The sequence below is a fragment of the Pleurodeles waltl genome, chromosome 2_2 (assembly GCF_031143425.1).
Source record: "Pleurodeles waltl isolate 20211129_DDA chromosome 2_2, aPleWal1.hap1.20221129, whole genome shotgun sequence".
NCBI lineage: Eukaryota > Metazoa > Chordata > Amphibia > Caudata > Salamandridae > Pleurodeles > Pleurodeles waltl.
Window position 1 is genome coordinate 1,161,213,202 of NC_090439.1, and position 26,781 is coordinate 1,161,239,982.

At 43.8% G+C, this 26,781-nt stretch overlaps 1 protein-coding gene across 1 annotated transcript in view; it reads right to left on the minus strand.

Moving 5' to 3' along the window:
• The window catches only part of DGAT1 (diacylglycerol O-acyltransferase 1), a 228,025-nt gene that overhangs the window by 26,285 nt on the left and 174,959 nt on the right, over window positions 1–26,781 (minus strand). The window contains exon 15 of the mRNA XM_069221103.1: window positions 20,695–20,782. Coding sequence (XP_069077204.1) covers window positions 20,695–20,782 — 88 coding nt within the window. The remainder of the gene's footprint in view (window positions 1–20,694; window positions 20,783–26,781) is intronic.

The following is a 26,781-nucleotide window of genomic DNA, read 5'->3' on the forward strand; positions in this document are numbered from 1 at the left end:
TGTAAGCCAATCATATAATACGCAGTGAGTTCTGGGTATGCTGTTGTAAATTTTAAATGGTAATAAGACAAACTAAAAACTGAGAATAAAATTGCCTACAGAGTAACATTCATATGGCAGGGTTTGCTTGCATCACTAGGACTTAATGTGCCAGATCTGTACCTCCCATGCTGCTGGTGTAGTCTGAAGTACACAAATTAAGAATCTTTTTATTCACATATGTGGGAACAAGTTTAAATACTGAAATCAGCTCATTGCACTCTCTTGTACCAGTGCAAGGGCAACCAGGATTCAAGTTCTAAAATATGCTCCCTTTGCTGTCAGAGATATGAAAGGTAAAGACCGATTTAAATGAGAGAAGTCAGGAGCAGTTTATCTTTGAAGTTGGTTAGCACTTGACCCTCTGTTTTTCAACAAGCACTGCAAGAAAAGTAATATTTCAGAGGGTCTTATAGCGGATTCTGTCATCTTATCCTCATAAGTTATCAGGGATGCTGCAGCACCTGCATCCCTAGTCCCAGGACCACTCAACAGGCACTGAACAAAGGGCTTAGAGACGGGCGGTCCCTTCTTTCACTCATTGCCCCTAACAAAGGCATACTGAGAGAAAAAGGGACTCTGGGAAGAAAAAGGGGCAGAAACAGAAGGCACAAAGGCAAAAAGCATAACAAGCCAGAGGAAACAGAATGACAGAAAGGGCAAGAGACAAGCAACACACAAACGAAATGTGTAGGAAGGCTTAGAGAGGCAAAAGGAGGCCAGAGACAGACATGTGGAGCACACAGAAGCAACATGAAGTAGGAAAGAGACATTCAGGACATAGACAAAGTGCACAGAGAGGCAGGAGCAGCAATGACCGAGAAATCACAGCCTCAAAGCAAGTCAAACTCTTCTACCACTCTGGCATTTCCCTCCCAAAGAGGAAGGCGGTCACTCTTTCCCTTCCTGCACTTAGGATGCTCTGTTATGTGGATTTGTAGAATGTGCCTAATCACCAGTGAGGGTGTCCAGGCGCTAATCGATCAGGCAGGGTGTGATGATAAATGCAAAACTAACTCATGACTGAATGCAGGAAAAAACTGAGTTGGAGAATGATTAACAAAACGTGTTCAGGCTTCCATGTTGGTGGACCTGGTGTTGTAATCTATGTGTATTTATCAATACAAGTTATCCCTAGTTTTTGATTTGGATAACATTGCCTTCAGGTTTGTTTATTCCCTTTCCTTCTTCATGTTTCGTCTCCCATTTTTTTCCCGTTTTAGTTTTCCCTCTTCCATAGTTGTAGCAAATGGGTTCTGCTCATTTAATCCACCAGGGTTTTTCGCTTTTGACTAACTGATTTGAGGACTTTTACTGTGGGCGCGTCTCACTACCAAAGTCTCACTCACAGTAACTGGACTGAGCAAGTTAACTACCAGTGTCTGCCTTTTAAGAGGGGGATGCTGCTTCACAGCCAGTGTAAGAGGCACCGGGCTAGTTGCAGGTGAACACGTGAGCACCCACAGACACTGGAGTGCGCACCACAGTAGACTCGCACACACACACGCACGTACACAGCCTACTATCTACGCACAAGTGGCCTGTCGCAGAGGGACTCGTCAAGGATTGGAACTGACCAGGGTAGGCCTTATAATGTAAGTCGGCATTCATAGTGTAGCTCTTCACTGTATCAGTGTATTATGCATTTTAAGTGAAATCTGCCTAAAGTACAGTTTCGCTCTGCTCAGGAGTACAGGGTCCAATGGAGTAACAATATGGGGAGAAACATGTGCCCCAGGTTTTAATTTGCAGTCCTGGTCACTATTTTATTCATATATATATATATATATATATATATATATATATATATATATATATATATACACATATATACACACACACATATATACACACACACACACACACACACACACACATACATATATGGAAAATGGCACTTACCCAGTGTACATCTGTTCATGGCATGAGACGCTGCAGATTCACATGCTGTGCATTATCCTGCCATCTAGTGTTGGGCTCAGAGTGTTACAAGTTGTTTTTCTTCGAAGAAGTCTGAGTCACGAGACTGAGGGACTCCTCCCATTTCGGTTCCATTGCGCATGGGCGTCGACTCCATCTTTGATTGTTTTCCCCGCAGAGGGTGAGGTAGGAGTTGTGTATATAGTAATAGTGCCCATGCAATGGAGTAAATATGTATGTACATAATGTGGTTTAAAGTGATATATTTACAAATTTACAAATGTTCAAGATCAACTTAAAAACGGCTACAGGCTCCTGGGGAGGTGGGAGGGCGCATGTGAATCTGCAGCGTCTCATGCCACGAACAGATGTACACTGGGTAAGTGACAGTTTCCGTTCGGTGGCATGTGTAGCTGCAGATACACATGCTGTGCATAGACTAGTAAGCAGTAATCTCCCCAAAAGCGGTGGTTTAGCCTGTAGGAGTTGAAGTAGTTTGAAATAATGTTCGTAATACCGCCTGTCCTACTGTGGCTTGTTGTGTTGTTAACACATCTACACAGTAATGTTTAGTGAATGTATGAGGCGTAGACCATGTGGCTGCCTTACAGATTTCTGTCATTGGTATATTTCCTAGAAAGGCCATGGTAGCACCTTTCTTTCGAGTGGAGTGTGCCTTTGGTGTAATAGGCAGATCTCTCTTTGCTTTAACATAACAGGTTTGAATACACTTAACTATCCATCTAGCAATGCCTTGTTTGGATATTGGATTTCCTGCATGAGGTTTTTGAAAGGCTACAAACAATTGTTTTGTTTTGCAAAATTGTTTTGTTCTATCAATGTAATACATTAGTGCCCTTTTGATGTCTAATGTATGTAATGTCCTTTCGGCTACTGAGTCTGGTTGTGGAAAAAAGACTGGGAGTTCCACAGTTTGATTTAAGTGGAACGGTGATATAACTTTTGGTAAAAATTTTGGATTTGTGCGTAGAACCACTTTATGTTTTTGTATTTGTATAAAGGGTTCTTGTATAGTAAATGCTTGTATCTCACTTACTCTTCTAAGAGATGTGATAGCTATTAGGAAGGCTACTTTCCAGGTTAAGTATTGCATCACACAAGAGTGCATGGGTTCAAATGGTGGACCCATGAGTTGTGTTAATACAATATTGAGGTTCCATGAGGGAACTGGTGGTGTTCTCGGGGGTATGATTCTCTTTACACCCTCCATAAATGCTTTTATGACTGGGATTCTAAAAAGTGATGTTGAATGTGTAATCTTCAGATAAGCAGATATTGCTGTGAGATGTATTTTAATGGACGAAAAAGCTAGCTTTGATTTTTGTAAGTATAATAAGTAGCTTACAATGTTTTTTGTGGACGAATGTAGTGGTTGAATTTGATTATTATGGCAGCAATAAACAAATCTTTTCCATTTGTTTGCGTAACAATGTCTTGTAGTAGGTTTCCTAGCTTGTTTAATGAGCTCCAAACATTCTTGTGTAATGTCTAAATGTCCAAATTCTAAGACTTCAGGAGCCAGATTGCTAGATTGAGCGATGCTGGATTCGGGTGTCTGATCTGTTGTTTGTGTTGAGTTAACAGATCTGGTCTGTTTGGTAGTTTTCTATGAGGTACTACTGACAGATCTAGTAGTGTCGTGTACCATGGTTGGCGAGCCGAAGTTGGTGCTATTAGTATTAGTTTGAGTTTGTTTTGACTCAATTTGTTTACTAGATACGGAAGGAGTGGGAGAGGGGGAAAAGCATAAGCAAATATCCCAGACCAACTGATCCATAACGCATTGCCCTTGGACCGAGGGGGTGGGTACCTGGACGCGAAGTTTTGGCATTTTGCGTTTTCTTTTGTTGCCAATAGGTCTATTTCTGGTGTTCCCCAGCTTTGAAAGTAAGTTTGTAGTATCTGGGGATGAATTTCCCATTCGTGGATTTGTTGGTGATCTCGACTGAGATTGTCGGCTAACTGGTTTTGAATTCCTGGCATGTACTGTGCTATTAGGCGAATGTGATTGTGAATCGCCCAATGCCAAATCTTTTGTGCTAAGAGACACAGCTGTGATGAGTGTGTCCCTCCCGTTTGTTTAGGTAATACATTGTTGTCATGTTGTCCGTTTTTGACAAGAATGTGTTTGTGTGCTATCAACGGTTGAAATGCTTTCAATGCTAGGAACACTGCTAGTAGTTCTAGATTTATATGAAGCTGGCTTTGTTGAGCGTCCAATTGTCCCTGTATGCTGTGTTGGTTGAGGTGTGCTCCCCACCCTACCATGGAAGCATCTGTTGTGATCACGTATTGAGGCACAGGGTCTTGGAATGGCCACCCTTGGTTTAAATTTATAGGATTCCACCATTGAAGCGAGGAGTATGTTTGGCGGTCTATCAACACTAGATCTTGAAGGTGACCCTGTGCTTGTGTCCATTGTTTTGCTAGGCACTGTTGTAAGGGCCGCATGTGTAGTCTTGCGTTTGGGACAATGGCTATGCATAAAGACATCCTGCCTAGAAGTTTCATCACAAACCTTACTTGATAGTGTTGGTTTGGGTGCATGTTTAGTATTACGCTTTGGAAGGCTTGTACCCTTTGTGGACTTGGAGTGGCAATCCCTTTTTGTGTGTTGATTGTTGCTCCTAAGTATTGTTGTATTTGACACGGTTGTAAAAGTGATTTTTGGTAGTTTGAGAACCCTAACTTGTGAAGGGTTTCTATGACGTATTTTGTGTGTTGAAGACACTGTTGCTGAGTGCTGGTTTTTATTAACCAATCGTCTAGGTAAGGGAATACGTGTATGTGCTGTCTCCTGATATGTGCAGCTACTACCGAAAGGCATTTCGTGAATACTCTTGGTGCTGTTGTTATCCCGAACTGTAACACTTTGAATTGGTACTGTACTCCTTGGATTACAAATCTTAAGTATTTCCTGTGTGAAGGATGTATGGGTATGTGGAAGTAAGCATCCTTGAGATCTAATGTTGACATGTAGTCCTGTTGTTTGAGCAAGGGAATCACGTCTTGAAGTGTCACCATGTGAAAGTGATCTGATTTGATGTAAAGATTTAGTGTTCTGAGATCTAAGATGGGTCTCAGTGTTTTGTCCTTTTTTGGTATTAGAAAATACAGGGAGTAAACACCTGTTCCTTTCTGATGGTTGGGTACTAGTTCTATTGCCTCTTTCTGTAACAACGCTTGGACTTCTAGTTGTAATAGATCTAAGGGTTGTTTGGACACGTTGTGCGCTTTTGGAGGCACATTTGGTAGTAACTGTAGGAATTCTATGCAATAACCATGTTGGATAATGGCTAGGATCCACGAGTCCGTAGTTATGCGTTTCCAATTTTGGTAATAATCTGTGAGTCTCCCCCCCACTGGTGTTATGTGTTGGGGATTTGTGACGTTGGAGTCACTGTTTAGTTTGTGGGGTTTTTGGGCTTTGGAATTTCCCTCTTGTTTTAGGGAACTGTCCACCCCTATATTGTCCCCGAAAGCCTCCTCTTTGGTATTGGCCCTGGTATGTGGGTCTGGCCTGGGAGGTAGAAGGCTCTGTGCTTTGGGCCCAAAACCCCCCTCTAAAGTGTGGCTGCTTAAAGGTGCCTCTGCTGTGTGGAGAGTAGAGCGCGCCCATGGCTTTGGCTGTATCAGTGTCTTTCTTTAGCTTTTCTATAGCTGTGTCCACCTCCGGCCCAAACAATTGTTGTCCATTAAAAGGCATATTTAGCACAGCCTGCTGAATCTCTGGCTTAAATCCGGAGGTGCGTAGCCATGCATGTCTCCGAATGGTGACTGCTGTGTTTACTGTTCTGGCGGCTGTGTCTGCTGAGTCCATAGCAGATCTTATTTGGTTGTTGGAGATACTTTGGCCCTCCTCTACAACCTGTTGGGCACGCTTCTGAAACTCTTTGGGAAGGTGTTCAATGAAATATTGCATTTCGTCCCAATGTGCCCTGTCGTATCTTGCTAATAAAACTTGCGAATTGGCAATTCGCCATTGATTGGCTGCCTGTGCTGCCACCCTTTTCCCTGCTGCATCGAACTTCCAACTTTCCTTGTCGGGTGGTGGTGCATCCCCAGAAGTCTGAGTTTGCCCTTTTCCGGGCTGCTCCTACTACCACTGAGTCAGGAGTTAGCTGTTGCGTTATGTACACAGGGTCCGTAGGGGGAGGTTTGTACTTCTTCTCCACCCTAGGTGTGATGGCTCTGCCTTTGACTGGGTCTTGAAACACCTGTTTAGCGTGTTTTAACATGCCTGGTAACATAGGTAAACTTTGGTATTGGCTATGTGTTGATGACAGGGTATTGAATAAAAAGTCATCCTCTATAGGTTCGGAATGCAGTGCTACGTTATGAAAAGTAGCTGCCCTGGAGACCACCTGCATGTAAGCAGTACTGTCTTCTGGTGGTGATGGTCTTGCCGGGTAGCAATCCGGACTATTAACAGATACTGGTGCATCGTACAGATCCCATGCATCTGGGTCATCTTAGCTCATCACTGTGTGCGTTGGTGATTGCATCATTGGGGGTGTTGCAATTGGGGACAGTTGTGGTGAGTGCGGTGGCGATGGCTGTGGTGAAAAACGTGGTGTTTTTTCTTTCGCCACCTTTGCTCTTGGCTGCTTTTCTGTTTCATGGAAAGCTAGTTTCCGCTTCATTTTAATTGGGGGGGAAGAGTTCTTATTTTCCCTGTGTCCCTCTGTATATGGAGCCTCCTCTGTGTATAGTCTGGCTCTCCCATCTCTAGTACTTGTCCCAATTTATGGCCTTGTAGTTGTGAGGAAAGGCCTTGTTCGTTGGTATAGGAGCTTTGTTTTGGCTCCGAGGCTGGATGTTTCGGCACCGAAACCTTTTCAGCAGTCTTTTTCGGCTCCGAAGCAACTTTTTTTTTTAGGTTTCGGGGTGCCGATCTCTCAGTGCCGAGTTTGCTCAGAGCCGGTATCTCGGTGGCAAGTTTGGTCGGAGCCGGTATCTCGGTGTTGAGTATACTCTGTGCCGGTATCTCGACCGGAGTCGGATGTCTTTGGCAGGTGTGTGCCCTTTTTCGGTGCCGATGCTTGGTCACCGTGCTTACGAGTAAAGCCATGGCCTGATGGCGGTGGCGTCCCCTGGGCTTTCATAATTTTTGAGTGAGTTTTGGCCGGGGCTGTTTTACTCACTGTTTGTTGCCTCGCCGGCTGCTCACTCTCGGCCTCGTCCGAGTCTGAATCAGAAATGTAGAATGTCTCCTCTTCTTCGACCTCGGGGTGTCCAGCCGGCGTCGATGCCATTTGAAGCCTTCGAGCTCTCCGGTCCCGTAGTGTCTTCTTCGACCGAAATGCCCCACAGGCCTCGCAGGTATCCTCTGTGTTCGGGGGACAAACACAAATTACAGACCAAATGCTGGTCTGTATAAGGATACTTAGCGTGGCATTCGGGGCAGAAGCGGAATGGGGTCTGTTCCATGAGCCTTGAAGACGCACGCGGTCGGGCCGACGAGGCCCCGCCGGGGAGAGGAAGCCCCGAAGGGCTGCCGGAGCTCTTCTTTTCTTCGGTGTCGATGTGTTATTGCTAACCCGATACTGAGCGCAAACAATACCGTCTAATTTTCCGATTGTTAACTAACTTTTCCGAACCGAAACACTGAGCGAAGAGGAACACGTCCGAACCCGATGGCAGAAAGCAAACAATCTAAGATGGAGTCGACGCCCATGCGCAATGGAGCCGAAATGGGAGGAGTCCCTCGGTCTCGTGACTCGAAAAGACTTCTTCGTAGAAAAACAACTTGTAACACTCCGAGCCCAACACTAGATGGCAAGATAATGCACAGCATGTGTATCTGCAGCTACACATGCCATCGAACATATATATATATATATATATATATATATATACATACATACATACACACACACACACGCATACATATATGGTTTGGGGGGGGGGGGGGGCATTGCCTCACAACCCAGCACTCAATTTGGGGGGGGGCATTGCCTCACAACCCAGCACTCAATTTGCCCCAATGCATCATACTAAATGCAGGGCATGATAACACTTACTTCAGTAGTACTCCTTAATTTTACACCCTTGTTGGTTCAGCCTGTGCTGTGTAACGCTAGACATGTGTTTCTTGATTCACTCCATCAGTAAAGAGCAACAAGTTGTTTTGGGGGTGCTGGAAATGCTGCCCAAAGTCTTCTCAGGTCACTGTATCACTCACTGGGTGAGGGTGCATCAACACAAGAACGTGAGCTGGGTAGCTCAAGGGAGCCTTTTCAAACAGGAGGGGGGAGGGCGAACACTGCCTCATCTCTGTACTCAATTGGTCCCAATGCATCATGGTAAATGCAGTGCACATTTATGGGACTTCAAGATTTTTCATATTTCTCTGCCTTAGCTCATAATGAAATTCCAAGCTTTTGTTCCCCTTACTGGGCCAAGTAAATTACTATGCTCCACAGTCGAGGGATCAAACCTCTCACCACACAAAAGTGCAATCAAGAGGGATCAACCCAGTTCCTGGGAGAGGAAATCTGCAAGATTATTAGTTTGTCTCACTGCACCTGGGCTAAGACAAGCCAGGAATACTGGAACAAAAGAGGGAGCCCAGACCTCTTGAACCAACGAAGGAGCTGTTCGCCTTTGAAGGTTTTAGTTGGAGGGGGGAATCAGGCAGCTGTGTCAGCAAGGGACTGAGTGGAGGCTCTCAAGGGAGCTCTTTCCAGAGACAAATTGAAGTTTCCTTCATGGATTGTCCCAGAATGCTGGGCAGGAGGGTTGGGACATGGGTGGAGGGACAATGTGACATCCTAGGATTGGCCAGGAGTGCCTTGCTATTAGAACTTTCCACTCCTATTTAATAACAAACCTGCACAAGAAAGACAGATGAGAAGACCCTGGGCCTGAGAACGACAACTGCGAAAGGATGCCCAGCTGGAAGGGAAATCCACCTGATGCCTGAAAGGATTGACTGAGGACTGACTCCAGCTGAAACCCCCCCCAGGACTAGGACGGGTCGCTCCAGGGCCTGCGACGTTAGACCCCCTTGGTGGCCACTGAGGACCAGCTGGACTAGCACTCACCTCTGCTGCTGACACACAGGTGCCGTACAAGGCCGTGGGATTTGGGGAGTGTTGCAAGGAGTGTGTTCAGCTTGCTGGCTGTGGAAGACGTACACTTTCCCCTGCCACACCCCTCCCCACCCAAACAGAAGAGACCCACAGAAGCACAGACAGAAACAAGGCCTGGCGCAGGGAACAGAAAAAAAGAAAAATCCAGCTCCGCATGTAAAGCACTATTTGGGCCCAGGAGCTGATACAATTGTTATGTGATGACACCCTGACAAAGCCTGCAAAGCTGTTGGATTTAAAGTGACAGCCCTTTATATGGTGGTGTTGCAAATGATATTGGTGGTGGTGTTGCAAATGATATTGGTGGTGGTGTTGCAAATGATATTGGTGGTGGTGGTGCAGCAAATGATATTGGTAGTGGTGGTGGTGTTGCAGCAAATGATATTGGTGGTGGTGGTGCAGCAAATGATAGTGGTGGTGGTGGTGCAGCAAATGATAGTGGTGGTGGTGGTATAATATACAAAATATGATTTTGTAGTGTGGTTGGTTTTATGTATTCTTTGTGCGTTAGCTTTGGGCATTAGGCCTTTGTGCATTTTGCACTGGATGTATTTTATTTCGTTTGCTAGTAGCTTAGAGCCTCTGTGCACTTTGCTCTACGTGCTTTTATTTTTCTACGTACTGTTATTTTCAGATAGCCAGTTCTACGGTGTTGTTTTTTATTCATATCACACTGTTTTGCATACTTCAGCACTGATGTTCTCCATAACACACTCACTCTGTGCTTCAGTCAAGGATATAGGGGGTTATTCTAACTTTGGAGGAGTGTTAATCCGTCCCAAAAGTGACGGTAAAGTGACGGATATACCACCAGCCGTATTACGAGTTCCATAGGATATAATGGACTCGTAATACGGCTGGTGGTAAATCCGTCACTTTTCCGTCACTTTTGGGACGGATTAACACCTCCTCCAAAGTTAGAATAACCCCCATAGTCTGGTACATTGCCGATAGACGTGGTTGGAGTTTAGACTTGGCATTTCTGCGTATTTTGTGATCACGTTGACATATAGGTTATAAAATAACTTCTCTGTTCCAATACAAGGAGAGGGAGATTCCTACCAGGGAACCGCAACTAGATGCTGACTGCCTCGTTGCAGATGCTGAACCAAGATCACAGGCCTTTGCTCAGGTATGAAGACTAATGTCTCTGCAGTGATACAGATAGGCAAGCTAGGCACTTAACATGCTGTGCTCTAAATAGAACAAGCAGAGGGAGAGTAGAAACTATAATATACAATGATTGCTTTATTCTTATGTTTTACTCTCTTGGTAACTATTTCAATCCTACTGTGTTGTATGGTTCTGGTTATCGCGGCTCATGCCTTATTTTCTAAAATACAGTCGTTTTATTAAAGCATTATATAAAACTTATACTGTCTTTGTCATTTGTATATGAGATCATATTGTAAATGAGAGTTGGTTTGGATCTGAGTGACCACGACTTCCCTGAGAAGTTCCAAAGATGTCATGCGCTCGGCTGCCCAATCATTTCTTCCCCATGGGAGGAATGAGGCACTGCTAGTTAGCCGGAGCAAAAACCGGATTTAGGGTGACAGAGTTCTTTACACGTGGGTCAGACTCAGTCCCCCACACCGTTATAGATCCTGCCGCCTAGAAATCCAGTAGTGTCATTTAGGATAATGAGAGCCCACGCGACATGGCGCCGCCAACGTTTGGTCTGGCTCTAATGTTTGGGTCTGGCTGACTCTCTCGATCTCATATATAATTTGACTCCTCGGTTCCGTAAACGGAGACGTCCGTGGGGCTGAGGGTTTCCACCACCACGATAGTGGTTGGTTGTTCAAGCTTGAACTTTAAAAGGAAAAACCCGGATGTTGGTGTGCCTTTTTGGATCTCGGGCTATTTTAGACAAATGGCGAATCCTGTTGTAGTTAATATAGCTAACAATATGCGTCACCCACTCACGGGACACCTGATAACACATGGACTAACAGTCCAAGGGGGTCCAGTCACTTTTGTGGTGGACGCCCATGCAGCCTATAGAACAGAACTTTTTTATTCTTGGGTCGTGTTTCCAGCAGTTGATGGGGGTACGAATACATTTCATGAATATACAATTGCGAATGTCCCTGGACAATACAGGGCTTATGCATATCTAGAGATACCTCTCTCTTATCAAGAACACCATAATTGGCTTGATGGCACCCTCCCACATACCGTGGCACAAGTTAGGCTAGGTCCGTTAAGTAATGATGGTCCAACCTGGCCTATATTGGCCACATATACACCATATCCTGCGGTTGGTAATTTGGCAGTGGCTGATGTCCGTCGTTTATTTGGGGACTTAACAAATATATACAGAAGGTTAGTTCAATTTGTAATGCAAAGCTTGAATACAAATACAGCGCGAGCTGCTCCAGCGCACCCACAGGCGATGGTTCCGGGTATTAATCCGGCCACTGTGCATTCGGTTATGGGTAAAATACCAGCTAAACGAGAGGCAACTCCATTTTGGCTGGCACAAAAAATTAATACGCTAGAAGCAGTGTTTCCCCATACGGGCCCTCAGGATAAACATAGAATATTAACGATGTGTTTGCCGTATGGGATGGTTCCTCCGGTGGACCTTTGTAATACCTGGGGCACGGTTTTTGCCGCGCTCTACACAACGGCACATGGTACGCCGACATTGGCTAATTTACCGGAGGTACTTAAACAAATTCAAGATGAATATGGAGCTGCACCAGCCTTGGATTTAGGTATGCAGTTGTTAGGCAATTTTGCCACAGTTTCTTCTATTATTTTGAGCAATCTCAAGGGAGAGGCAGTAGCACTAGCAGTGAGAATGCGTCTTCGGGATGTTCCACAGATTAATCGAGAGCGGGAACTTCCGAAAATAATAGCAGAAACCTATTCTAGTATCGGTCGTGATAGCCTAGGGGCTAGACCGCAAAAACCCCAGTTGCAGGGTAAAAATAATAAAGATAATGCTAAACAGCAGCAATCTGAGGGTACAAAAAAGCGCTGGGAAAAGAAACAGCAAACACCTAAACAAAATGAGGGACAGTCTCCACAATCGGAGACCCCGCAGAATAGGTATAATCTCAGGAATAGGGATAATTTGAAAACGCCTGATAGATATCAAAATACTGATACACGCCAATCTCGTTCCTTTCAGGACTCCTCAGAGAAGAGAAGTGAGAGAGGTGGGCGGTCAGAGCGGAGAACGGAGTACGTGAAACCAAGACAGGATTCACAACGCTCAGCGGAGGTTTCTGTTAAACAAGAAGAGAAACCGCTGCAACAAAAACAGCAGTTTAAAAAGAAGAAGGTGGCAGCAGTCTCTGTTAGACATGCCGCTCAAGAAGAGAGTTCTCTTGACGAACAAGACATGGGCGTTAGCACTGTTAGACAGCGCGGCAGAGGTCACAATAGTTCGCCGGAGTCTTCAAGAGCATCTGGAGGTGAAAGCAACTGATGACTTCATACAAGTCGAAACGGCGGATATGCGGGTCTCTGATCCTGATAGAGTATATTTAGTGACTCTGAGATTAGAAGGGGACATTGACCGCATTGTACACGCCATTTTTTTGGGACCATATGGTAAAATCATATGATGTTCTACTGGCCGAACAGGATTGGCCACCTGACTTTGTTCGCGACTGTTCGGTTGGGGAGGATGTTATTACACCTTCCTTCTCACCACTTGTTCCGAGAGAACTGGCGGATTCCTATAGTAAATTGTGGGCTCTGGCACAAGCTCCCGCCTTATATAGAAATAACGTGGGGTGGGATAAACAATCACCTTATCATGTAATTCCAGTAAAGGGCAAACCTCAGCCACAACCGCAGTATCCTATCAAATTTGAGGCTAGGGCATCGGTTAGACAAATTCTGATAGAATTGGAGTACCAGGGTGTAATTCAGCCCTGTGTCTCGCCGATGAATAATCCCTTATTTCCAGTTTCTAAACCGGACCATTCATATAGGATAGTAGTGGATTACAGACATTTGAATAGTCACACACACACATATGCGATACAAAATTCACATAGTGCAGCGCTTATGAACAATATAGTGCGTAAAAAATACAAAACTACGTTGGATATCTCAAATGGGTTTTTCTGCCAAAATATAGCACCCGAAAGTCGGGACTATACCAGTTTCAGTGCGTTTGGCTCCCAGAAAAAATGTTGTCGTTTACCTCAGGGGTATAAAAACAGCCCAGGACTGTTTTCAGCTCGTGTTACAGAAATACTACACGCGTTAGACCCTGAAGCGTTATCATATGTTGATGACATATATCTGACGGACGATGAGATTCTGCAGCATCTAAGGCATGTATCGCGCATTGTTGTGGGGTTTGCAGATATAGGATATTAATTTAATTTAAAAAAATCAAACATTGCCTTCCTCAGTGTCATTTTCCTGGGATATGAGTTGTCGAGTGAGGGTAAGAGCTTAGCACCACATTTTCTGGAGAAATGTGCTCTATTGCAGCCTCCAAATACGGTTCGGAAACTACAGTCATTGTTGGGGTTTCTGAATTTTTGCAGAACGTTTGTCACTTTTAATGAAGGTGAGACAGTCCCGATAGCGTACAAGTCTCACTTGTATTCTTCTGCAGAACAACGCTTTGCACAGACAGAGAAAATACTTACTGCAGTACAGATGGCTGTGATTAAAGAAAGACCACTTGCCCAGGGACAACGCATCATTGTCGTTTCTCCGGTTCCGGCCCTAGAGGCTGTTACTAAAGCGAGTGTTCCTAATTCAAAAGCTTTACACCCGCGATGGATACAATGGGCTACGTCTTTAACAGCCTCTGATGTAGATTACATTTTTGACCCAAAACTGCAGACTCAAGAATTTCTACAATATGAAATAGAATACCCAGTCCCTGCTGGCACATTACCTATTGACCAGTACCAAGTGGTCATGTATACTGATGGTTCTGCGCAACCAGCGGTTGGGACTAAACAACAGTATTCTGCTGCATGTGCGGTGGTGAGTGGCGCGATGGAGGGGGACGTGTTCTGCCCCCGACATACTTATACTAAAACCTTGGGAGATTGTACGGCACAGCTGGCTGAGCTCAAAGTTCTATTGTTAGCGTTGGAGCATGCAGAGCCGACGATGTTGACCTTGTTGGTCTGTGACTCCTACTATTGTGTGCAGTCTTTCAATGAATATCTACACTATTGGAAAATGAATGGGTTTAGAGATTCTAAAGGCAACACCATTAAACATAAATTGTTGTGGGGTAAGGTTGCGGATCTAAAGGAGACGCTTCCTAATGTCCATGTTGTACATACACTTGGACACCAGCGCGTTGGAATACACGTTGCTGGGAATACAATGGCAGATGAAGCCGCGAAAACAGCAGTGGCTGTAGCCACTGTGGCCGCTGTAACTCGTTCGAGTTCCAAACCAGACACAGAGATTTCGACTGCCATAAAAGCTTCTGCTGATGGTACGCTGTTTCCTAAGGGATTTCCTTCCAAATATAGTTACTGCTTGAATAGTGCACTGAACGCTGTTAATATCCCAGGCGTTGGTGTACGTGAAATACCAAATAAAATTGAGAGATCTCGATTGGTATCTGCAGCACATGAGGGGGCGGCGTCTGCACATGCTGGTGTGGCTGCCACGATTTCGCTTTTACAGGCTCGTTATTGGTGGCCTGGTCTATATAAGGAGACAAAGCAGTATGTCCTTTGTTGTGACATTTGTCAACAAATTAAAGCCTCGTCGGCTAAACGCCCGCAGCAGACGCCCCTTCTGATTTCGAACAAACCATTACAGTGTGTGTACTTAGATCACTGTGGTCCACTGGCACCAGATAGTGCATACAAATATATTTTGGTTGCTGTAGATTCGTGCTCCAGATTTGTGTGGGTCTGGCCACAACGCTCGGCTGACGCTCGAACTGTTATTAAAGATTTGCGTATCTTTGTCGATACATTTGCAGTTGCGACTTTTCACTCGGACCAGGGCCCTGCTTTTGCCTCTAAGGCATTCAGGGACGCCATGGCTTCGTTGGGGGTCCAGCTCCAATTTTCGTCTCCATTTCATCCCGCGTGGAGCGATTAAATCGTGATTTAAAGCAATCCTTAACGGCCAGAGTTATAGGTACGGGTCGTAGTTGGCTGGTCCACCTTTATGGAGTACAACGAGCACTTAATAACTTGCCTAGACGGTCACTGGGGGGTCGTACTTCATATGAGTGCCTGTTTGGAACACAAATGTATGTTCCTGATCTAGATGGTCCTGGTGTGGAGGCGGCAGATACGCCCTTTGACATAAATGATCGTGTCACTGTTTTGCAGGATTTACAACAATTCCGTGAAGATAACTCTTCTGCGAGTGCTGCCTCCTCAGGAATTAAGGACGAGCCAGTAACACCTACTGGTTGGATACCCAGGATTGGGGATCTAGTGCGTGAAAAGGTCGCAGTAAAGAAAGAATTTGGTCCTTCTTATCGAGCACCAGTCCCGGTGTTAGGGGTAAGCGGCACAAGAACTGTGATTTTACCACCGCTGCGAGGGGCCAAAGGAAATCGCTTTGTTTCTATTGATAATGTCAAGTTACAACATGTGGCCGATTCTGCACAGCAGACCAAAAGGGACACCCAGTAGTTCCGGAATCCCTCTCACTACTGGAGAAGAAGTCCCACTGCAGGTGATTTACACCGACACTGTTACCTCTCCGTGCATGGGGAGGGTGGAAGATGATCTTGCGATTGTTCCACAGACAACGATTAATTTGGAATCTTGCGATCAGGTTGCTGTTCGTTCAACTGATGTTGCTGAACATGTGGTTTATAGCGTGCCTCGGCGAGAGCCTCCATCTGCTTCTATGTTCACAGTTGCACCTTTTGCGAGAACTGCCTCTGGCTGCTTTAACGACACTGATGATGTAGTGTCCGACTCCTCGTCCTCTGTGTCTTCGGTCCGAGGTCCACGTAAGCTGCTGTGTTGGCTTAAATACACACATTTTGTTTTTCCTCTGAACTATTTGTGGATTTTTATGGCTGTGATGACTATTTTTTTATGGTTGGGGTTTGTGGTTACCTTTATTCTAGTGATACATGGTCATTTTCTTCCTGATCGATCTGACATTGAACACGTCAAGACTGTGTTGAAACCACATTTTTCATCTCACATGGTTCGAAGAGATTTCTCCAATGTAAACATTTCTGCTATACCGATTCCGGATGGAATTGTGTGGGATAAAGTAATGTTTGATATATATGGTCCTACTGAATTGATTCAAATACTGTATGTCCTCAAGTTGTCAATGAATGATATTGTTATACCAGGCATTGTCTCTGATGATTGGGATGTGAAGACAGTAGATTCTATGCTATCAGACTTGCAATATTATACTGTTTATGATGATGAAGATGCTTACCAGTTTAGAGATAATCATGGTGACATGTTTTGCTACAACTATTATGGACACCATTTTATTCACAAAGCTAGTAGCCCTAAGTCCATTTTTAATTATGTGCAATGGGAACATTGTTCAACTCCTCCACAAGGAAGTTCGAAAACTTATTATGATAAATTTGCATATTTTTCTGGGCATGATCAACGAAATGCTAAGTCTTACTATTTCAAGGTTACTCCATATTCTAATAAGCAAATGTTGTTGACCGATACTAAATTGTTATATTCTAATATGTTTGTTTCTAAACTTTCGGTCGAAGGATATGAGTATTAGTTTAAGACTATTGATCTAAAAAGTGTTTGGGGAACAAAAAATTGGCAGATGCGAGGCAGGGACACATTATTTAGGGCATGTATTATCCCTGTGCAGATGATTTTCCTCAATGACACAGTACAACAAACCAGTTGTCTGGGCTTGGCAACAATTAGAGAGTTGAATTTGCCTGGAATACCCGTCCCTTCCAAATTAAAGAATTGGCAGCACTATGTGAACGCTACTTTTGGTGAATTTACACATTGGGTCCAGAATGGTACGCTTAACACTTCATTGTTACATCCCGGCGGGTGGTTGTTATGGCCTGTAGACACTAATGAGTGTCATCAACGTTTTGTCACCTCTTCAGGGGGGTTCAGGACTAGTAGGGCAGACCCTCGTTATGTTTCACCGGAGCATGCTGACATTATAACTACATACAGCGTGGGGAAGCTTTGTCAGCAATGGTTGAAGACGTCCACGCTGGATGCAGTTAAGTTACACCTCACGTTACTAACGATACTGATTTACAAGATTTCTTGTCAGGTCCCAGGGTACCACGAAAGAAGAGGTTCATATATGAGGTTTATAATGAGATTTGGAAACTTTCACAACAGGAGGCTGCAGCCCGATTGCGGCAGATTGATCAAGAGAATCTGATGCAAGCTTTGTCTGTTGTTGATAATGGCATGCATACACTTTCGGACCGTGTTTACACGATTGACAACATTGTTTCCTCTGCTATCGACATTATTAAATCAGATATGTCTTCTTTATATCATGGGCAGAGTCAGACACGGTCCATCATGCAGCTGGGTTGGACTCTTCAGACCTTGAAGGCAGGTCGCTTTCCATGGCAGCATATTCGCGCCAAAGAGATCTTTGTCTCGTTTAATTTGACTCGTCAACAACAACTGATGGCTAAAAAGGAAGCGACTTATGTTATGTTAAATATTGAAAAATTGGAGAAACTGCCTTTTACGGTTGCTGAGATTCCGTCAGCTGAATGGTTAATTCATGGAGTTATCAATATGCCTATTTCCACTCTACAATTTACTTCTTGTCTGAAACATATTCCGGTGGGTAGATATGAACTCTTGGGAGACAGTTATATACATGAGGTGTGGGACCTTCCCTTTCAGTACAGATGGGTTAATGGTTTGAGGGAGGTTTTTCTTAGCGGTAGCGAATGCGATGCTTCTGTCAGCCATTCCATGGTTTGTAAACAGCTGTCATTGCACGGAGCTTGTAATGCTTCGATTGCTAACTTAGCTTGTTATCTGAAGGGAGTTCCAGTCCCGGTGATTAAAAACACTTTCCAGGTGCTTTCTAACGGCAGTTACATTGTTCTCAACAGCGAGCGCTGCTGTGGCATGCGTGCCAGAATAGTTTACGTTGTCGTTGTCAGCAAGGCCGTTACATGCTGCGGGAATGTGTTGTATCCCCCCACTCAAATTAGGGAGGTAGCGGACATCTGGCCTCATATTGCTACTTCCAAGATTAATTTCGACAAGTTGAGTCGACTGAAAGCTTTGTTTCAAAAGCATGTAGCCCTTACATCTGCTAGCCAGACCTACGCACTGCAAGTGGCAAGGTCATCGGCAGAAATACAGTCCCTTTTAAATACTAACTTTCCGAATCACTTCGGTGAACTTGTGGAACGTATATTTAATGCATCCAGAGCTACTGGTATTGCACATTTTTTCCAGGCCGTTGGTGTTGGTTTTGCTCACACCTTTTCTTCTATATTCGGTTTGATACCTTCGGCTATACATTCGATTTTCGGAAGCGTTTTTGGGGGTTTCCCAATTACTTTGGCTTTATTGGCTGGAGTTTTGCTGCTGTTGCTCTTCTTTCGCAATGGCTGTCCCGCCGCAACGAGATCCACTATTGCTGCTCCCATCAGCACAGCTGTGTCGTGAACGCATGATGCAGCATTTTGGAGCAACACTCCTAGGCTACTTGGAGTGTGACTGGACACTGTCATTCAGACCGGTCTTGGACTGTGTGCAACCCGTGTTTCGGTGCCTTTGGTGCTCATTTGAACATGCACAGGCTCTCGGTCTCTCACTGCAGCGCCCTCCGGTGGTCGATCTTGATCTGTTGATGTTCCCGATTAGGGCTCATTCCCAGACTTGTGCACTTCGGTTGCGTTTGCTTTGTGAGGCAGTTTATGAGATTCCCTTCCTGGAGGAAGATGGGTTTGTCTCGTTCTTTGGCACTGCACGGGCTGCCGCCCTGAATGGTTTTGGGGCTTTGGAACACTCCTGCTCCATGATACTTTGTGGCATAGATCTCCCGATATTGACATACATCGAAGTGGAGGAATTCCTTCTCTCTATTGCTTCCAGTTGAACAATTGGATTTTTTTTTTTTTTCATCTCCTATTAAATTGACATTATATTATATTTGGCTTATTAATCAATTTTATGACTTTGCTGTCCTCTGAACTTGTCGAAATGGATCTATAATTTTAATTTTTCTTATATTCAGGGCATATTATTGTATTTTTAGAACCACTTGCTACCGACAAGGGGAGGGTGTAGTGTGGTTGGTTTTATGTATTCTTTGTGCGTTAGCTTTGGGCATTAGGCCTTTGTGCATTTTGCACTGGATGTATTTTATTTTGTTTGCTAGTAGCTTAGAGCCTCTGTGCACTTTGCTCTACGTGCTTTTATTTTTCTACGTACTGTTATTTTCAGATAGCCAGTTCTACGGTGTTGTTTTTTTATTCATATCACACTGTTTTGCATACTTCAGCACTGATGTTCTCCATAACACACTCACTCTGTGCTTCAGTCAAGGATATAGTCTGGTACATTGCCGATAGACGTGGTTGGAGTTTAGACTTGGCATTTCTGCGTATTTTGTGATCACGTTGACATATAGGTTATAAAATAACTTCTCTGTCCCAATACAAGGAGAGGGAGATTCCTACCAGGGAACCGCAACTAGATGCTGACTGCCTCGTTGCAGATGCTGAACCAAGATCACAGGCCTTTGCTCAGGTATGAAGACTAATGTCTCCGCAGTGATACAGATAGGCAAGCTAGGCACTTAACATGCTGTGCTCTAAATAGAACAAGCAGAGGGAGAGTAGAAACTATAATATACAATGATTGCTTTATTCTTATGTTTTACTCTCTTGGTAACTATTTCAACCCTACTGTGTTGTATGGTTCTGGTTATCGCGGCTCATGCCTTATTTTCTAAAATACAGTCGTTTTATTAAAGCATTATATAAAACTTATACTGTCTTTGTCATTTGTATATGAGATCATATTGTAAATGAGAGAGTTGGTTTGGATCTGAGTGACCACGACTTCCCTGAGAAGTTCCAAAGATGTCATGCGCTCGGCTGCCCAATCATTTCTTCCCCATGGGAGGAATGAGGCACTGCTAGTTAGCCGGAGCAAAAACCGGATTTAGGGTGACAGAGTTCTTTACACGTGGGTCAGACTCAGTCCCCCACACCGTTATAGATCCTGCCGCCTAGAAATCCAGTAGTCTCATTTAGGATAATGAGAGCCCACGCGACAATTTCTGATTAGGTGATAATTTATTGAGTAGCGTTGTTGCCTGGCAGCAAATTCTGATTGCTATCCACACCATCTCACATGAATAGCATTGGACTCTGCTTTTGTACTCTCAGGGAGTCAAGTGCTACAGTGGGGTACTTGGTTTACAGTAAAAAGACTTGTGCGGACTCGTCACATGCAGTCCATTATAATCACAAATAGAATATGGATTGCTGAATCCCTTCATGCAAACACCCAACTATGTCTCTCCATTTCACTGCATTCAGCGGCAGACACGTGTACAGAAATACAGGATGGGCTACAGGGCATTATTTTAAAGGCTAATTTCACCGAAACCAATGCATACACCCCATTTCTTTCTTCAAGGCCAACATCTGTTACATCTTGGAGTATCAGGAAACATGGAGCCTTACCTCATGGAAAAAGGCGGATGCCAGAAACACAGCCGTTTGCGCCGTCCATTTGGATATTCCTCTCCTCAGCATTGGCTTGTAAAAGTGCCTAGAAGACACCGCATGGGGAGGTTAATTTAAAGTATAAATACAGCCCCACAGTCAAATGATTTAAATTTGCTGAATGGGGTACATTTCACTAACAGTGACTCACTATTTTTATAGACAGACTAGTAGAGAGATTAAAAATGAATTTATCTCTAATCGTCTTCAATCATGAAAAATGTCATCATGTCCCGGTGTGCTGGAAAAGATAATTACTATTTTGACTATTTTTCTTTAATTGAAAATCTTCCTTCTCGGTGCAGAGTTTTGGCTCATCTAACTTGGGATTTTTTTTATTATCCATAAAAAAACCTCATTATGATTTTATTATTCAGTATGACCGGTTGCTGCAATGAGACAACACCATTCATCAAATGGTACTAAATGTGCAAAAAATACATCCATTGGTACAGCTGACCCTCAACTAGCCTGTCTGCCTCCCACTGGAAACTTCAATCATGTTATCAACCTTTTCATTCAGTGCACATAATAGTGTTCTTTAGGGTCAATCAAAGGCCACAGTTTTGTTAAGGACCATGTCAAAAACAAAACCTTTCCCAGACTTCAGCAGCAATGAATAGCAGCCTAACAACAAGTCTACAAACGGAGGACAAGAATAGCCTGAGAGGCCTTAACATTACAAGAGCTACAAAGCACCTTACCAGAGGCTGCTCTCTCATCATGCCTTGTCTGCCTTAAAGCTGTATCAGAACACAGAACTAAACCTCAACACGTTTCCTTCTTCAAGGTCACAGTTTTCCTGGATGACTTTACATTTTAAGGGTCCACCATTCAAGCCCCTTCCCAAAGCCTCCTTGCTGCATCAGCTGGGGGAAGGCAGCCTCTTTAGATGATACCCCCCAGGACCACACAGCCCTTAGCTGTTGAGTCTATACTGGTTTCTATGGATGTCAGGATGGTTTAAAGGTTTAACCAAGACCAGGATAAGTGGGGATAAAATTAAACCAAATGTCACTGGTGGCCTACAGAACTGGTGTAGCGACTACTTGCTGGACTATCTATTTCTCTACTTTATGAGCTGGTTTATAAACCCTTTCCAGGTGGGAAAAAGCCCACTGCACCAGGGTTAAGGCAGTAAATATGGCGTGGTTGAGAAATCTCCCATTTAACAGATAGACGCGAGGTGCTAATTGGAAATTTGTTCACACTTTTACAAGATATTATTGTCTTGATTTTGACCACCAGAGCTCCAGTGTGGATCAAGTTTACTTGAGAAATCATTTAGGGTAAAATTTTTCTGCAGGGTTACTGTCACACATGGTCTGTAGCAAATCTATTTTTCTCACCAAGGGATAGTTCAGAAAATGTGAAAGTAGGTTAGCGGAAAAATGCAGTACAAAGTTGTAAACAACTATAAATGTCTTCTGTAAAGTGAGATATGTAGATTTAATCTACAAAATTACTAGTTAAAAATGTTTTACCCCTAAAAAAGATGAGAAAAACCCCACAGAGTGCTGAGAGATTCCACTCACACGATCTGGAAGGGTAGGGTTCTCTACTGTTGATACATACCAAGTTGCTTTTCTCTTTTCTGTTTTCACACATAATGCAGCAAGTTGAGTTATTTGTGCTTTGTCTAGTTTTGGGAACAGTTTCCGAATGTTTAACACTGCTCAATATGTGCTGCTCTGCGCTGGACATGGTGTACTCTTCACCCTCTGAGATTTATGGAGCAGATGTTGTGATCTCTAATGTGCAGTAACTAACCTCCTTCATCGATAACTATCTGGCTATCATTAAAACAGTTTAATTGTCCAAGTAATCTCATACATCCTCAGGGGATGCTATAAGGGATGTGTTTGTGTATTTAAGTACATGTTAATCTGAACTGGTGCAGGTACAGGTAGCAGCCTTTCACTGCAGAGAGCCATCCTTGCTGCAGCAACACTTCTCATGTCGCTACAGCTCAAAGGGTAGCGCCGGGCCAGTACAAAGCTCATCCGTGCAAATAGTTTTTTGCGGGAACAAAATACAACAATTTGATTCAGAAGGCAACTGGATTAAAAACACATGCTGACTTCATAATGCATTAGGTTAAAGCCGACAGTGTGAGGTGTTGGGGGAGAGTGTGTTGCCAGACAAGAATGTGTTACTTTGAGATGATATTTGACTGTAACCAGAATTTCCTTGTCTGAAAAGAAAATATGGTGAGCCAGCCCAATTACAATGAATAAACAACATGCATTTTAAGGCCTTCAATGAATACTGCTAAACAGAGGTAAAAGCAAGCACGCTTAACTACAAACACAGCAAGTCTTTTCTGACATTAACTACAGACACGTTTCCAAAGAATTCCGTCAAGAAGTTGTCTGAAGGTTTGGCTTAATGCAGTTCATGTGTGGGAAGCAGTAGTTAAAACGTGCTTATGATGGGTGCTTTTAAGTGAGCGAAATGTGGTGTTGGCACTGTGTGGACTAAAGCTGTGGAGTGTGGGCTGTGCAGTGATATGCTGGGAATGAACTAGAACTCCTTAAAGGCCACATACTCTCACATATTCTCAAGAGATGGTACCTATCTCGGATTATTGCGTTGAACGTCCTTGTTCGCATTGTCCTTTGGTTACCAGTCATGCTGCAGCGATGCTGCCGCCAGGATCTCGTTACAAGGGTTTGGATATCCCGTGCCAGGATCAATTATTTCCTAAAGGACTGTTTTCATGCACACTTCGACTACCGAAAGGACTCTCGATATAAACAATACTGCATACGAAAGTATAAACGTCATGTACAAAGTATTAAGAATAGTAGTTTGTACACAGAATTGCCAAACTTAGGTGCCACTACTGTCTCAGATCTTAGAAGTCATAAATGTATTATAACAAAGTCAGCTAAGTTATATCGGAGAATAAGAGACTCCATTTAGAGTCAGCTACAATTAAGAGGAAGAGAGGCAATTTGTTGCTGGGAGAGAAGAAACTGTTTGCCACTTCCTTTGCCCACACAGGTTAAATGCTCACACATCCATGGACACTGCCATCTCCATGAGACGCACCAATTTCTTGCCTGTTCTAGTCCTGGCCACTTGATATACCTCCGGAAAAAATCGTTGTCCAGAGATTTTCATTTTTGATGTGTGTTTTTGTATGATCAGAGAAGTAATTTACCCTTGGGTAGACACTGCTGATCTGGGACGATTTTTTCTGGATGACATTTTTAAAAATGGCAGATGTGTTGCAGTGATAATGTAAATATTTCTGGAACAATAAGACCTATATACCTCATTTTGATGTCAAAACATAGGTTTTGGGGGTCAAGTAGTACCCTTCCGCCATTTTACAAAATGGCAGCTCTATAGTGATGTGTTTTGGCCATCATATTGAAATTTATTTTAATCTGGTTTTTGTTTCAGGTTTTCTGTTGATTCAAATTCATAAACATGAGCAAAGCAAGTGGTAGCAAAGGATCTTTACCTCCTGACAGAGTGTTGCTAACTACAAAATCTGAGCACTGCTTCAACAAAGAAAAATGTAGGATGTCAAACTAATGCACATTAAAAGCCAACATCAACTGCGGCTCGACAGAAGAGAGTTTGAGATGCTGCAGTTATACGGCAAGACAAAGTTCACAAAAGATTGAAACTGATGGAAGAAGAGGTTCAAATGTTTTATCATTGTAACAAGTGCTACAAGTCGTATATAATGGGAAAAAAAACTGGAAACATTTGTCAAAGAATAGCAGAAACCAGTGAATAACAAGAATCAGAGTCTTCTGAGAAAGAGATGACAACCAAACGCAATGCCCATCCACTTAGATCGATGGCTACCCCTTGTTCACCTCCAGCAACTGATCAGAAAGCAGAGGATGTTCGATGTGTTATCTGTTGTTTAGCCAGAACAAGGGCCAAAGGGATTGATGAAAGAACAAAGTACAGAATATGTAAGTTTCAAAGAGCAAACATGTTTTTATCTCCAACTAGATTCTTCAAAGATGAGGTTTTCAGCCGAGTAGCTGATCTTAACAGCGAGGTGAATGCATTTGCAGGTGATTTGTATGCCCGCCCAAACTGCATGCGTACATACATTAGAAAATATGAATGTATAATGAGCTCCCAGCAGCAACGTAACCATCAGCCTTCAGTTAAGTTTGCACTCTTTGAAAAAGCAGATGAAGTTTTAAAGCCACTTGAGTGCCAGCTACGGTTTCACACTCGGTGAGATCAGAAAAATAATGGTCAACATTGATGAAACTGTATTGATCCATAATAATGAAATTAAGATTTTTCTGGTGAGAATGTACAATGACAGAATTCGTTTTTGTCAGTCAAACAAAAAGAATGAGCCACTTATTTGATCTCAGGTGATATGTCTTCTGAAGTTCTTGCTGCCAAAATAAGATCACAAGATGCAGTAAAATCAGCAGGAACCATTTTAAGAAACGTCCTGAAAGATTTTGAACTGAATGACAAATTCCTTTGATGCCCCAGAGCATAAATCATGGGAGTCAACAAAAATGCCTGATGTTTCTCTGGATCGCTAAAACCTCGGACTTATACTATGAGAAAAAAACTAAAACGGTAGAGACAAACGTTAAACACTGGCAGGCGTTGCCGATCTCAATGCTTGGAAAGGAAGCACTGTTCAAAATGACAGCGCTCCGGAGGTTGTTGTACAGACTACAAAACTGCCCATACGAAATACCAGACACCTTCTTTACCAAAGTGGATACTCAGCTCAGGACACTACTATGGGCAGGGAGGCAACCTTGTATAGCAATGAGGGTTTTGCAGTGATCCAGGTACGAGAGTGGCATTGTCCTGCAGAATATCCATAAACACTACTAGGCGGCACACGTCAGTGTGGTTCACGACTGGGCCTGTAAGGACCGGGAGGAGCCAGCCTACTTGCAAGACAGGCAAATCTGGGGAGGCAAGAGTTTTAGACCCAGGCTATACGACGGTAGGTTAAGGACACGAATATGCCCGGCCACGACAACGGTAGTTGATGTCTGGCATAGACTGACCAGAGAAATGGGGTGGAAGGACAGATTAACTCCTAAAACTCCACTATGTGAGGGAACCTGTTTAAGTCCAGTAGTGCCATTACAAGGCTTCTGAGGAGGGGACAATATTGGCCTGTCCACATTAGCAGATGTATGAGAGGAAAACAGCAGAATACACGGATGTGCTAAGGACAGAATATAAAATGCCAGAAACCCAATGGCTACGATACAGACCATTGAGCCACGCCCTTCAACAAAGTATCTCTATGGAAGAAGAGAGACAAGAAGATGCACCATTGGAGAGGAGACTACTGGATGGACAAATAGGCAGGAACTGAATCTTTGTGACAATATGCGCAACACTCAACCCCCCCCTCCCCCTGCTGCAATTACTAGGTAGATGGCAGGAAGACCTCGGAGACCTTGACAAAAGTTATTGGCAGGAAGCACTGGGCTTCCCGGAGGAGGTGGCCATCAAGCTACCTTTCATCTAATCCAGATAAAGATCCTACAGAGGGTTTATTACACACGCACTCTACTGCACAGAATCGGCAGAACATCAAATAACCAATGCCTCGTGGATGTCGGCTGGAGGGTACATTCTTCCACACACAATGAAGCTGCCCCAAATCCGGAATTTTTGGGAAGCAGTACAATCCTCCCTAGAAAAAGCAACGGGCGACCACTAGAGTTTCATCCACAGTTGGCATTATTAGGGGTCTGGGGAGCATCAGATCGCACACGCTACCAAAAGATCCTGGTGAATTTGGAATGTATGATAGAGAATTGCAACACAGCACAAAGATGGAGATCGGGGGCACCTCAGAAACTGCATATTTGGGAAGGGAGAACGGAACATTGCAGAACAATGGACAGAGAAGTGTGTAAGAATCGAGGCTCAAGGAGGAAGTCTGGGAAAATTAGGGACTGCTGGGAAGCAGTCAGTGATGGTGAACCAGGGTAAAATGTGCAAGTTCTCTATGAATACTAGATAAATGTACACACTACTATGTACACACTGTACATACAGGACCCGGCTAATGTA